Source organism: Amaranthus tricolor, chromosome 14 (genome assembly GCF_026212465.1).
Source record: "Amaranthus tricolor cultivar Red isolate AtriRed21 chromosome 14, ASM2621246v1, whole genome shotgun sequence".
Lineage (NCBI taxonomy): Eukaryota > Viridiplantae > Streptophyta > Magnoliopsida > Caryophyllales > Amaranthaceae > Amaranthus > Amaranthus tricolor.
In genome coordinates, this window is record NC_080060.1 from 4,472,041 (window position 1) to 4,486,256 (window position 14,216).

At 34.4% G+C, this 14,216-nt stretch overlaps 2 protein-coding genes across 3 annotated transcripts; both read right to left on the minus strand.

Moving 5' to 3' along the window:
- Window positions 1–359: 359 nt before the first annotated feature.
- Window positions 360–5,146, minus strand: LOC130800415 (uncharacterized). 2 transcript variants are annotated; one of them, XM_057663927.1, is made up of 2 exons: window positions 4,841–5,146; window positions 360–2,478 (listed from the first exon to the last, which is right to left on the minus strand). In XM_057663927.1, exon 2 carries the CDS (start codon window positions 2,458–2,460, stop codon window positions 547–549), a length of 1,914 nt encoding a protein of 637 aa, XP_057519910.1. In that variant the 5' UTR covers window positions 2,461–2,478; window positions 4,841–5,146; the 3' UTR covers window positions 360–546. The 2 variants fall into 2 exon arrangements, with proteins under 2 accessions (XP_057519910.1, XP_057519912.1); XM_057663929.1 differs by lacking the exon at window positions 4,841–5,146 and adding an exon at window positions 3,666–4,791.
- Window positions 5,147–9,742: 4,596 nt separating this feature from the next.
- On the minus strand, window positions 9,743–13,853 carry LOC130800417 (uncharacterized). The gene is made up of 2 exons (XM_057663933.1): window positions 13,536–13,853; window positions 9,743–10,933 (listed from the first exon to the last, which is right to left on the minus strand). The coding sequence occupies exon 2, from the start codon at window positions 10,805–10,807 to the stop codon at window positions 10,013–10,015; it is 795 nt and encodes a 264-aa protein (XP_057519916.1). The 5' UTR covers window positions 10,808–10,933; window positions 13,536–13,853; the 3' UTR covers window positions 9,743–10,012.
- Window positions 13,854–14,216: the final 363 nt, after the last annotated feature.

The window sequence follows — 14,216 nt, forward strand, 5'->3', positions numbered from 1 at the left end:
AATATCGTGTTTGTTACTATAACCGCAACCATTACCGTCTTTTTGCACCATGCAGAGCACACAATTACTGAGATCATGTCCTGTTCTATGTAAACAAGTTGAGGATCATATAAGCTGTAACTAAGAATTATGGGTTGCCTACTGGTTGAAAGCTTTTCCCCGATTTTCCTTCTCCCTCTTGCCTATAAGAAATTCTCCACTATAAGAAATTCTCCAGCTTTACCCGGAATAACAAAAAATGATATTATATTGGAATTTCGTCGCAAATATGCTTCTATAAAGGGGATTAAACCTACTAAAATCAACCTAAGAAAATTCATAATTGACATCCCAAAAACATCCATTAGGAAGAAACAATAGACACTGAAATGAGGCACTTGTATAAATCAAGAAACTTGCTCCAATTTTCTCACCCATTACAGGAATATTGCATAAAAAACAAATAAATACATCAACATATATATGAAGGGGTGAAAAAAAGAAAGTAAAACACGATTTTTGGATATCATCACACCATGTCACACTATTTCAAAACTTCTTTGCAAGTCATGACTCACTAATTTCAACCGGGCGTTTGCGATCATGAAGCGACATTACAGTTTCAAAAGCACCCACCAAAGCTTTAACCTTACTTTTTCTCGTCTTCACAAGTTTGCTTGCTGTCTCTTCGATGACATTGTTAAGATCTACATCGTCTTTTTTCCCCGAAGCTTCTTGATGTCTCAAACGAACTTTCTCCGGTCCAAGCTTATCGTTTGATTCAGTACTCTTATCATACTCATTGTTCAATTGCTTAACATCAGCCTTGGAATTCTGTTCCTCGCCCAAAATTTTCCCCCTCTTGAATCGGAGCTTCTTTGGAGCATTGTTCGCCACCTGAAGAGCAACCACGGTACCTCTCTTGAATTTCACCTTCCAAGACGAGGCATCTTTCTCCTCGGAATGAGTTTTCTCCTTCTTTTTTGGCTTCAATTTTGGGTCAACAGTTGGTTTTTCTCGTTGAGTGTTGGGTTTCGACCGACCATCTTGTGTCAATCTGTGAGCCACACTTGATTTTGCTCTAGGTGTATTAGTTTTGGATCCAATGTCTTCGGTTTTATTGCTACGAAGTTTATTCTTTCCTGCCTGTAAACCATTCTTTTCCCCCTGTTGTTGAGAAGACTCTTGTGATGAAAACGACAACAGACTTGCACCAATTCCTTTCCGGGTACTTTTAGATTCTTGGGTTTTTCTGGTTCGAGCTGCCAGAGGAGAATTCTGCAAATTTTCATCAGGATTCGTTTCTGGTTTGACGTTGGCCATCGGTTCAATTGTAGACAAAGTTTTCTCAAAACTATCTAGTCCTTCTACTTTTGACAAAGAAGAACTCCTACGATTTTTGTAAAGTCGTGCTTTGAAGCTTGAGGATTTCTTCAAGGGTGTCTTCGGAGAGTTACTCATCGGCTCCTTCGCTTTTATCACCTTTACGCTCTTGCTAAAACCAACCGATGTCTTTGGAGAATTTCGCATCGGCTCCTTTGCTTTAATCTCCTTTACACTCTTGCTAAAACCAGCTGAAGTATTCGGAGAGCTACCCATTAAGCCATTTTCTTTGACCTCCTTTTCACCCACGCTACGACTGCCTACAACCTTCCATGTCTTGACTTCTCGGGTTTTTCGGGTTGGACTTTTCCGCAAATTTTGACTCATTGTTCTCGTGACAGCACCCGTGTCAGTCTTACTTCTGCTCGAAGACCCAGGACTCTGAACCGAAGATGTCTTTATTTCACTCTGCACCCGCTTCAGCTTAGGCAGATTTACATCTTTCTTAGAAAAACTACCGCCTTCCATACGCATTATAGGAGAATTTTCGGGTATGGGACCTGGAAGAGATAGGCGCCGGTGTAAATCTTTCTCCCTGATCACTTTCTTTAGTACACATGCTTCCAAGTCATCGCTAGTCGTCTTTTTCAAGGGCTGGGATTCTCTAATTGTTCTCAATGTCAGTCTTTTCGTTTGCTTCTCAGGTTCGTGTTTATGCCCATATTTGCAGAAATCATGACACGAAGCAAAGGAATCACCAAGATAACGAGAACGAACATTGAACTTATGATTTGAACCAACAATAACCAAAGCAGAATTCATTCTTCGACCAGTAGCCGGATCAGCTTCTTCTGTTAAAGAATTCTTTACAACGTCCTCAGTAGATCCCTCGACCGATTTGTCTTTTTTACCCTCTTCGAGAATGCCACATTCCATATTCCTCTCGCCAACACTTTCGAGCTCCAAATTTTCAGGTACGGAGCCCTTGTCGTCATTATTTGCTATATCTGCTTCTCCCTCGTCAACAATGCCAAAATCCGTATTCCTCTGGTCAAAGCTGTTTTTTCTATCTTCTTCGGCTGGGGGTTCAACGTTCATCATTATATCTTCGCCATCCAGATCCAAATCTTCGGGTGATGCATCATTGTCATCAGCCATTGTGGATGACTTTCAATACTGTGAAGCATAAAAAAATATATGAATGATTCATGAAACAAAGATTAAAACTTATCAATGAATCATAGATAAACTGCATTAAAGATAAAACTATCATCCGACATGCACCCGAAGCATGCAAACGAGAGAAATATCAAGAAAAGTATGGAATGCAAACTACGAAAACTTTATGCGTGAATCTAATCTCGATTCTTCATATCATTCCATATTTCGATTATACTAGTCGTTTTCTGTTTAGTGCACTGTAAAAGCACATGACGAAAACAACGTCAATGATTTTCTCTCGTTTTGTCTTCAATATTTGCAAATCCAAGACTTTTTCATGTCTTTTAAAAGCACATGACCAAAACAACGTCAATGATTTTCTCTCGCTTTCCTTAACAGTTCGTTTGGCGATCAGTACTAAATGGTGAGAATGATAATGGAAAGTTAATGTAATTTTGGAAATATCTCTTGACAAACTTAATGGTCATGCTTATTCTCTTTCAACAATCTCATTTTCTTCACAAAGTTTGTTCCAATCCATAACCATTTGAATACGTGGTATTAGGTGGTAATGAAAAATTGTGAAATAAAAAAAAAATTATGATCAAACTTTTATTACTGTGAGAGGTACATGATACATATCATGTACATTTACAGTACAAATCATTCTCATTACCACCAATTAATATTATTAACCAAACGGGCCGTACAGGCTATACAATCAACTGGTGTCAAATCTAAGGAGGCAATGTTTCTGCAAGAATTGAACCTAAAATAACCTGATAAATTCAGTGCACTCTCCTTCAAAATCCATATATATTATGTTGATAAAATAAAGGGCCGGCTCTATGATGGGACAAGAATGGCTTGCGCCCCGGGCCCATTCCAAAAAACTAGAACAAGCCTAACCCAAATTCATATTTATCTAATCTTGATACTCCTACTCTTTCACTTCTATATAATAATTAGGGGTCCACAATTGTTATTTTGCCCTGACCCTCTCGAAACTCGGGGCCCAGGATTGATTACTCCAATTTCACAAAAATAAAATATAATAACAATGTTAAAATTAGAGGGAATGGGAATCGCTAATTGATTACATCAACAAAAGAAATCATTATCTTAGAAATCATTCAACAACCAGTACTATTTCTAAATGTCTAATGACCATAGAAATAATGATTAGTGCAAGATAAGCTTACCAACTATTTGATAATCCAGTATACTACCAAAAGTTTTAAGAATTACATACAACAATTACCTACAACAAGAGCAGTGAAACATAATTCGCTAGTTAGTTCGCCTTTTGAATTCGTCATTCGCTCAAAATAGTTCAAAAAAGCCTAAAACCAACCATAATTCATTTTTTTCAATTCACGATTCGCGAGACAATTAACGAATCAGGTGACACTGAACAAGAGAAACCAGTTCATCAAAAACAATTTTGCAAGGAAAATAGCATTGACAATTAAAAAGTAAGGAAGAAAATTTTTTCTTAAAGGGAAAGTAATCAAATAAAGATAACTCCCATTTTCTTTAGAGAATCAACCAATCATATCAATTATCACCCCAGTAAAATCTCAAAACAACTAGTCCTGATTTCTGCCCTCAAAATGGAATCATTATATGCATATCTTCAATTGAAATGAAAAAAATCCACCCAAATAAGGCATGAAATCATTTTTGATACAATAGTGCATAAAATCAAAAATAGAAAAATACCCATCTTCCAATCAAAAGAAAAAAATCTTTGTGATTACCATGATAATTTACAAAAATGATGCACACCCATTTTCAATCAATATTCAAAAAAAATAAAAAGCAAAAATGGATAATCAGCAAAGAAATTAAAAAACAAAGATATAATTTTAGCTATTAAATCCAAACTTTCCCTTAATTTTTTTGGGAGAATTGATCAAAACTCAATTCAAGCACAAGGGAATGATAAAATTAATGAAAAGAAGGGTAAAAATCTAACCTTGATGAAGTTTACCCAACCCAACTAAGAAGAAATCCTTGTGATTACCATAAATAATTAAAAATTTACAAAAGGATGCATACCCATTTTCGATTATCATTCACAAAATGCAAAACATGAATGAATCAGCAAAGAAATTCAAAATCAAAGATATGATCTAGATTACAATCTACCTTCCCTTTTTTGGGGTAAATTGATCAAAACTCAATTCAAAGTAAAGGGAAAAGTAAAAAGGATGCATACCCATTAACAATCAACATTCAATAAATGCAAAACATAAACAAATTATCCAAGAAATTCAAAATCAAAGATATGATCTTGACTACATGATGATTAAAACCCAATTCAATTACAATGGAAAAAAAAATTAATTACTGAAATGAAAGGTAAAAATCTAACCTTGATGAAGTTTTCCCAACCCAACCAAGAAGGTAAAATTGAGGGAAGGAAGAAAGATAGAAAAAAGGTTTCTCCTGAAAGAGACGTTGGAGAAAAAAATGGAATTTAATTTTAATTATTTTTTCTTTTTTAGGAGGGCTTTAGTAAATGGAATTGATGAGTTGTATACATGAGATGAAATGTGATGAAATTGTTAAGGAAGAAGAAGGTATGAATTGGAGAAAGCGCGTTTGTTGGGACTTGGGACTTTCTCTTGCAATTTTTTTGTCAAGAAAAATATGTTTAAAGGATAGAGAAGATAGGGTCCCGCCAATAGAAACTCCTTTGCTACTTATAGTGCTTTAGGTGGGGTAGGAGTCTAGGATATGATAACATGATGCCTCAGACGAGAATGAATTTGTTATTTCTAATTTGGAAACCGAAAAACTAAGAAAAAAAATAATAATTTATTGCCTCTATTTCGAAAAAAAAAAATGAAAATTAATATCTTTATGAATTTTTGAAACCCTCAATCTGTATTTTGTTCAACCTTTTCTCTGAATTTCGCAGCTTTCTCCCTCAAATTACTCTGAGAAATTCGAGGATAGAATAATAGTTTTACTGCTTTTCGTTCCTTGCCATTTTTGCTGAAAACTTTTCGAAATGCACAACAATGGTGTCGGCTCAAATTAGTTGAACAGAAAGCACCACCTTCACGTCATTGTTGCGGTTGAACTCCATTGAAACAATATCAAGTCTCTTATTTCTTCTTATCTTTAATCTAAGAAAAACTGCATTTATGTCCTTGATTTACGAAAGAAGACATGTTAATTCTTTTCTTTTCTATGATCCAGGTTCAAAAGTTTTCTTTTCTTTTAATTTTGCTTTCTATGAATTACTTGTTTCAATTTTCAAATATAAATCTCCCCAATCATAAGTAACTAATTTCAAGACTAATTATATGTGGTTGTTTAAATTAGAGTAGTGAATTTTGTCTTGATTGATGTTAATTAGATGAATCTTGGGATATTTGTATTGATTTAAAGAAATATTGAGATTATAGACTTTGTTGATATTATTTGTGAAGATTTCATGTTGGGTTAAAATTGTTTGATATTTGATCATTGATAGGAAATGATGAAATTATTGAGAGAATGAATTTTATTGGAAAAAGGTTAATATTAGGAGAAGTATTGAATAATTGGAATCCTTAGAATGAATTAGGAGTATTCTTAATTTTTGGTATGAATGTACATATAGTGTTTATTTGGAAAATATAAAGAGATCAATTAGAGAAGCGAGTAATCTTTAAAAGAAGTTAAACAAGTCTAGATTGCAGTTATAATATTTTGATGATATATGGAGTGTTTATGTTAGAAGTGCATAGTCCTTTAATGCTTAGAAATGTTAGAATATAATCCTTGATTAAGTCACAGTCTTAGGAGAAGATGTAATAAGTTATATGTTAGATTAGCTGTATTGAACGCACCTTTAGTGATATTATGTTTATTGTTATGCTTCAGGAGATGATTTCTCTGTCGAACCATTCTAGCTGATAGCTGATAGTCCCTTAAAGGGTCTGGCCAGACTATAGTTTTGAAAATTGTTTTACTAAAGTTGTGAAATTTATATTGTTGAGACAAATTTATGAATGATTATGCTGATATTAATATGGTCAATGGATCGAGTTCACGAGCTGGTCATTGACGGTGTAGAGGGAAAATCTCCCTTTCTCCTTATTTTGAGGTGAATTATTATTCAAATATTGACTAGCCTCACCCGAGAGTGTCATAGCCTTAGAGCTATGGATGTTCCTCTCAACTAGACTCCTTGTGCGCACATAAATCTAGAAAACTGATGTTGCTTTTAAACTTATGATTTGAATTACTGTGTTTTGTTGTTTTGGATTGTTACTTCTTATTCAGTTTAACCTGACTTCCTGTTGTTTTCATCTTTTACACTGTCTACAGATCGAAACCAGTCAGGAACAATGGGTTAGCGGTGATGATTAGAGTTACATGGATGTTAATTTGAGATGAGTACATAAGAAGTTGTAGCTTTGTATTAGGTTTTGGTAAATGTATATTGGACTAAATTGTATTGATTATGTTGGACTTTTATAGTGACTTTTATGATTGCTTTGTGTTTTAGTTAGATGTTTGGATTGAGAATTAGCTAATACAACTATGTAATAGAACTGGTGACCCCTTTGCACAAGTTTTGGAATTGAGAATTAAGTTTCTTGGGAAATAAACCTCGTGATGACCCTTGTTTACTCAGTCAATAGTGAGTTGGGTTGTTACAGAGAATTAGCTGATACAGATATGTCATAGAACTGGTGATCCCTTTGCACAAGTGTTGGAATTGAGATTTAAATTTCTTGGGAAATAAACCCCGTGAGGCCGTGGTGATCCTGTTTACTCAGTCAACAATAAGTCGGGTTGTTACATGATGCTTATGATCAAATAATAAATGTGAATTGATTGAAATGAATAATTTATTAATAAATAACTAATTAGAATATTTAACAAAATTAAATAATAATTATTAATCGATTACTTATTATTAATGATAATTTATTTTGTGATTAATGCCCCATTCCATTTTTTTATAAAAATTTGAAAAAATGAAAGATTTGGTTAGAAATTATCTCAATATGTTGTTTGTATAGTCAAATTTGTTCTTCCTAAGTTTTCAATTTAAGAAAGTTGATGTATAAGTGTAAATTTAGTGATTTTTAGAGAGAGAAGTGTGGTATTTGGGTTTTAAAGGGGTGAGGAATAATTTTAAAATTTCAATAAAAAAGTTAGATGAAAAGGATGACGACAAATAAGAAATGAATTTACATTTGGTCGAATTAGAAGCCATTTCTAGCATAATTTACAGGGTGTTAATTAGATACTCCCATGTGTTGATGATATTAAAGGAAAGTTGAAATGTGCCAGAAGAATAAAAGAAAGTGAGGATATTTTTATAGAAAGAAATTGCAACAAAGAAAAAAAGACTGATTAAAAAGGAAAATATAAAATTATTTAGAACATTAAATTTGACTTGACCCAAAAATGACTTAAGTAAGGGCTGAACACGGTCCGGTCTGGTCCGGTTTGACAGAAAAATCAGACCAGACCAGAAATTCCGGTCTGGAAAATTTTCAGACTAGACCAGACCAGTCAAGAGACCAGACCAGACCGTTCTAGAACGGTCTGGTCTGGTCTGGTCTGGTCTACGGTTTTTTTAAATTTTTTTTTTTATTTTTATTGAGTGAGATTCTTCATTCTTTGAATTTAAACAATTTAACATTCAACATATCAAAATTCCAATCAAACCCTAAAACTGATAAATTCCAATCAAATTCCAATCAAACAATTTAACATTACGAGATTCATAAATTCCACCTACAAAACATCTGCTTATTAGCTAGTGCAGCTTATAATAACCTAATACTTCCTGTTGCATAAACCATAATCCAAAATCAGGAGGCCAACTAAACTAGTTGACAAATGAATAATTTGGAGACGAAATTCAAGGATAGCAATACAACTGAATTGTCACTATCAAGCGCATGCAAAAGGCCTAGAATATAATTGCAGAGAGCAGAGATCGAAATTGCAAGCGAAATTGCAAAAGGCCTAGAATACATCAAATCAAAATGCGAAATTGCAAGCGAGATCGAAAATGAAATCTTGAAGAACGGAAACTCACATGTGATTCTTTGAAGAGCAGAGAGAAATGAGATAGCGTAGAATATAATTTACGACTCACGATTTTGGAAAAGGAGATGGAGGCAGCCAGCAGCAGGAGTTCACTCACGAGTAGTTGCCCACTTGCCCTAATCCCCTAAAATATGATTTTAATACGGTTTTCCGGTCCGGTTTGGTTTGAAAATTTTAAAACCGGGACCGGACCGTAAACCGTAAAAAAAAAAAAAACCGGACCAGACCATTTAGACCGTAGACCAGACCAAATATTTAAATTACGGTTTGGTCCGGTTTGGTTTACGATTTAGACCAAACCATGTTCAAATTAAATATATTCTTATTCAAATCTCAATGCAATTCAACTTATTGCACCCAATGACACCCTGTGTGCCTTAATGTGTTTAGTACATTGATGATAAATAAAATTTCCAGATAAATATATGACACTAACATTACCAGCTCAAAATAAACAGGAGTTATAAGATTTAGAGACTACATTACCAACTTGGTGATATTCAACTTCTCACTTTCATGTGAGAGCTTTTGGGAAAGTGCGGATTAGTTCATAAGTAATTTTCATCAAAGCATAGTTTTTGTTGTATAGAAAAGCCTATAAAATTAAGAGCCAAATGTGCCACAATCAAGTATTCCTTTCATATACCCAAAGTACTCAATGGAATGATTAAAGCAAGCAAATCCAACTGTAAGTCAGCTTTAATGATCAGAAAACTCAACTGCAGAATCCAAGGGTTGTAAACATAGGTGTGTGATCACTGATCACCATATCCTTCTCATCCTTGTTGCCAGGGGCACACCCAGGATATTAGGAATTGAGTTGCACAATATTTTTAAATCATATGACATGGGTTATAGTCTAGACATTGCGTATATACATCTAATAACCGATACAAACATTGACGAACCAATACATCTATGAACCGATACAAACATTGACGAATCTAAGATATAATACGGTTTTTAATCATATGACCTAGGTTATAGTCTAGGCAGGCCTTATCCTAGATTCTCCTTGATTACAAAGAAATCTAAAATGCTCGCGAGGCAAATAAAACCTAGAAATAAGACGACCTAGAAATAAAAACATGTAGCTAAAGTTAGCAATGTGTGACAGTTCTAGATGGAAATACCAGTAATTTTATACAACAGCATAAGCAAGTTGTAAGAACACTACTCTTCAAATACCAAATGACTGAAGATTTGGAGGTCACAAATCAGCATTTCTAATAAGTCAAAACTCAAAACAATTTATACAAAGGTTCCATAGAAGACAGCACCAGATTTTGAGGTACCAAACATCCAACAGCAGCACAAATTTCAACAAAGTACAGGTTTCCTGCACATATTGTTTCGTGTAATTCTACAGCAAGAATCTAGATAAATCCTGTGGATGCTTTCAAGCAAAAGTCGGCAAATTGAGGAAGCGTGGAAAGGGCAAGTGGTATAGAATGATGATTTACAGAAAGCTCTCTAGAGTTCAGGTGAGGATTTCTCTAACCAACCAATCCAAGCAGGGATATGCAAAGTAGAGCACAAGAAAAGAAGGGAAGGCAAATAGAATAGTGATGAGAAGATATAAGGCCAAGATGGCAGCACTTGCTGGTATTGCATAAAGGGTGACAAGAAGGAATACAACCACAAGGGGGAATTTAGCCGTCAAGTGAACTACAAACGCCAAGGACTTGCGGAGTGACATGTTGAATCTCTCTCTATTAAAGTACTGGCCAACAAGGCTCATGTTGTGATGAGGCTCTGTCGTCCCCTCAGGTGAATGTGGGATATCCCGACGGTTCCTGAGATGGGATTGAGTATTCACACCAGTATTTCCAGAAAAGGAGCCTGGTTGGCGGACTTCTCCATTGGCAGACGCATAAGACCTCGTCCTATCACCATTCATACTCTCAACCATCCATAGAATGAAGTAATTTTTACGGGGGAATCTAATAGCACCTTTGTAAATCATCCGAGGAGAAAGTAAATTGCACCATGGGCAAGTAATGACAAATGGAAGCTGGATTGGTAGAGTAGGGAATTTCAGAGCAGCCCATGGGAGCCCCAGGACACAGTGCTTGCACAGAGTGTGACCACACCATAGCACATAGGGAACATTTTCAACAAGGTTAAAGGATTCCCAGCATATTGGACATTCCAAGCCTTCCTCTCGGTTGGTATCAATAGATGCATCATCATCTGAGCACTCTAAGTTTGGATTTAAATCATCATGCTTCGACTTGGTGCAGCCTGCTATCGTGCTTGAAGCACAGGTCCACATTGTAACAAATCAACAGAATCAAAGTTGACTCTCTTTCTCTTTATGATTAATCATCAGAAGTTCTCATGGACTCCTCCTCACAAACATAGTCACCGAAGCTTCAGCATCACTAATCAACAGCTTAATCTGAAAGAACAAAAATCAATTGAAAAAGATTGTAGAACTCTAGAGTCTAGTCTCTATAGAACCAATTACCGTTTAAGTATTGATTATAGTAAGAATAAGTAGAAAAATGCTATACTTCACAAAGGAATACACAGAACAAACAACATCAATAATCGATATTAACATGATTCAAGGCCATTATAGTGGCTCCCACCTAAGGGGGGTAAGGTGCTACTTCAAAAGGGAACAAATGCAGCACATAATTGGAAGCAAGGACTATGAATCTTTGGAATGCCAAAAATGATCTTGAGTCTGGAAAAAATTAGGTTGAGCACTAAGCAATATAATACCTAAATCTAAATTTTTTTCAATTTCTTCGTGTTTAAGTGTCCTCATGGAGATGTTTGGGGGTGGATGTATTGCCCTAACCATCATGATGCATGTAATCTAGCAACCACATTGTGCTGGATCATTAAGATTTAAGACACAATTATGCACCATCAAAGATGAGCTGGAGTATCATTAAATCCAATAAGCCCTTAATCTCCGAGAACTCAATCACTATGGGCGACATGTGTCGATACAACACAACGCAACACTTGAGTAGGTCACCTCTAGAATACCTCAAAAATATAGATTTGGTTATTGTATTGCGTGTCCTACACTCTGATACTCATCACTATACCAAAATCCAAGAAAATTTTCAGTAACATAGCCACCTAGATAAACAATAATAAACTCAGTCCTAGTGGTACATACAACCAACAGAACAATGTTTGTTTTGGAGGAAAGTGTTGTTTAGGAAAGCTATAACTCTTTTGTTATGAATAAATTCAAGGAAGGAAAGTAAAGAGGGAAAAAAGTTTTTTACCTTATGTAACGAGGAAACTATTTTTCCTTTCTATCTTGCTTCCAATATCGGAACAACAAATCAAAAATTAAGTAAAACATATGTACAGTAATAGTATGGTATTGCAGTAAGGGGTGATGTGGTTGTCAAAACCATGTCATATCCCTTGAAGTGATCTAAAAAACAATTTGTTTAAGCCTTAAAAATGCGGGCAGTGTCGATTGCTTAGATTAGAAAACATTAATGGCTCAGAAGTCAGATGATATGATATCATACGACATTGTTTTCGCACTATGACCCTAACTGCTCTAAGAGGGTTGTCAAGTATATTTATTTGGGTATAGACCAAAATAAGAAAAAGCAAGAGGTTCTTTAGAGATATTCAGAGGCTAACACTTGGTCTGGAATAAAGGTTCAATTATGCAGTTTATTAGATCAGCTTACATCTGTTTAGTCGCAATTTCAACATCCAAGCAGACCTACCGTCCACACATCCAGAGACTAAGCTCACACAACACACATTGTAGATGGAAAATTGATCTTCGGATAATTTCAAAGATGCTAAGGTCAAAAGATGCTTCATCCATCAAGTTATTGCAAGAAAAATAGGATAAGATAGTGCCATGAAAGAAACTTCATCATTTCAACCATGAGTCCATTGACCAAAAAAACTCGAGAATATCAGTTACTTTGTTGTCACCAACATTCCAATTTTACAAAATTGTCAACAATGATGGTAACCCACCAAAATACAAACATACACTCAATACGCTAGTTTTGTAAAATCGTTAGCAGTGATGCTCACTCATTATAATATTAAGTTTATGATGACTACTTTTACATAGTGATAGACAAATATTGACTACTTTTGAATAGAACACGGAAACATCCATAGAAATTTAATTTAAAGAGAAAAGAAGGGAGAAAAAAACGAGATGAACCTAAAAATCTTAAAAAATTCAACTTGAAAATAATTACTTAAAGCAAAATAATCATTTTAATTCGATATTGTTTTCAGATTTATATTTTATATATAATGTATCTCGTACCCAATCATTCCCGAGTCAATCTAGATTGCGTTCCGTGTTCCCTTTTCCATTTAACATTCCAAACTGAATGTCGTTACAGGTAACAATGTCTTAACACATAAAACAAATAGAGTAAACTCGTGTCTAAGCTTATAGGTGGTGTGCACATATATATGTGCTCAATGATAGAATCCAGTTTCACATCCAACATATAAAGGCAAGCTAGATGGAAAAACTTTGGAAGGAAAAAGTGCAACACTATGGTTATGTCATATATGACATACCCATATGCTTGGGCGTCTGAAAATCAGAAATAGGAGGAACTGTGCAAGTAACAACCCCAAATGACAAATTCATGAAAGCAAAGTCATTTTCCTAACAAAAAGAATCAGAACTTACAAAGTACATACAACAATTCATTCGTCTTTGCTCAGCAAAGTATATCAATTTATTACTCCCCAAATTACCATTCTTAAAGAAGACAAATTGAAGCAAATTTCATGCCACAACAGCAAATTGATTAATACGTCGACTTTAAATCAAGAAATCAAAACAAGTAAATGAAATTAGAATATATCAATAACTCCGCAGCCATCGAATCCAAAAATATAACAAACAAAATCGAAAATCCAAACTATTTAAACCCAATCAAACAGGGCAACGTATACATCAAATTGACAGAATAAGGGATCTGAAACTAGAGGAATTAATCGAAAATGCAATTAAATCAATGAATAAGAAGTACCTTAGAAGAGAAAAACGCTTGATCAATGAATGAATGTATGAAGGTGCGAGCAGTTGTTGATGAAGAATGAAGATGGTAAGTGCAAGATTTAGTGAGAGAAAGTAATAGAGGGAAGATTTTTTTGTGGAAACTAAAGAGGTCCAAGTGTTTGGATGAGCTAATCACATGACCCCTCACCCTCATACACATCCCCCATGCTTTTAAGAAATTTTTCTTCCTTTCTCCTATTTTTTAAAAAATATATTTTTTGAGAAGTAATATAAAAACACTTTGCTTTCACCGATTAATGTAGGGTAGATGATCAACTTATTAAGTTGGTTATTGTTACTTCTCATTCCAGATAGATGTATATGAATGATAAAATCTCAAGTTTTATATCATACTCCCTCCTATTCATCTTAGGTGTCCCATTATTTTTGAGATACTATTTATCTATCACTCTTAAATTGTATTTTATTACTAATTTATAAGTTAAAATATAGTCATATGAAATTTTGTTTGATTCGTTTTAATGTAAATTTTATTAATATTAACTTTTTAAAATTTTTAATTATGCATAATTCAATATATTAAAAATTAAATAAGTGCATTTGATAGAGTATATAAAGTATATGGAACACGTATGAATAGGCGGGAGTATGTTATTTCTTTTTGCAAAGTTTGTAGATGTTGAGTTATGAT

What these genes read in the sequence shown, in the direction of transcription:
- LOC130800415 (XM_057663927.1), bottom strand. Translation starts at nt 2,460, where the DNA reads ATGGCTGATGACAATGATGCATCACCCGAAGATTTGGATCTGGATGGC.
- LOC130800417 (XM_057663933.1), bottom strand. Translation starts at nt 10,807, where the DNA reads ATGTGGACCTGTGCTTCAAGCACGATAGCAGGCTGCACCAAGTCGAAG.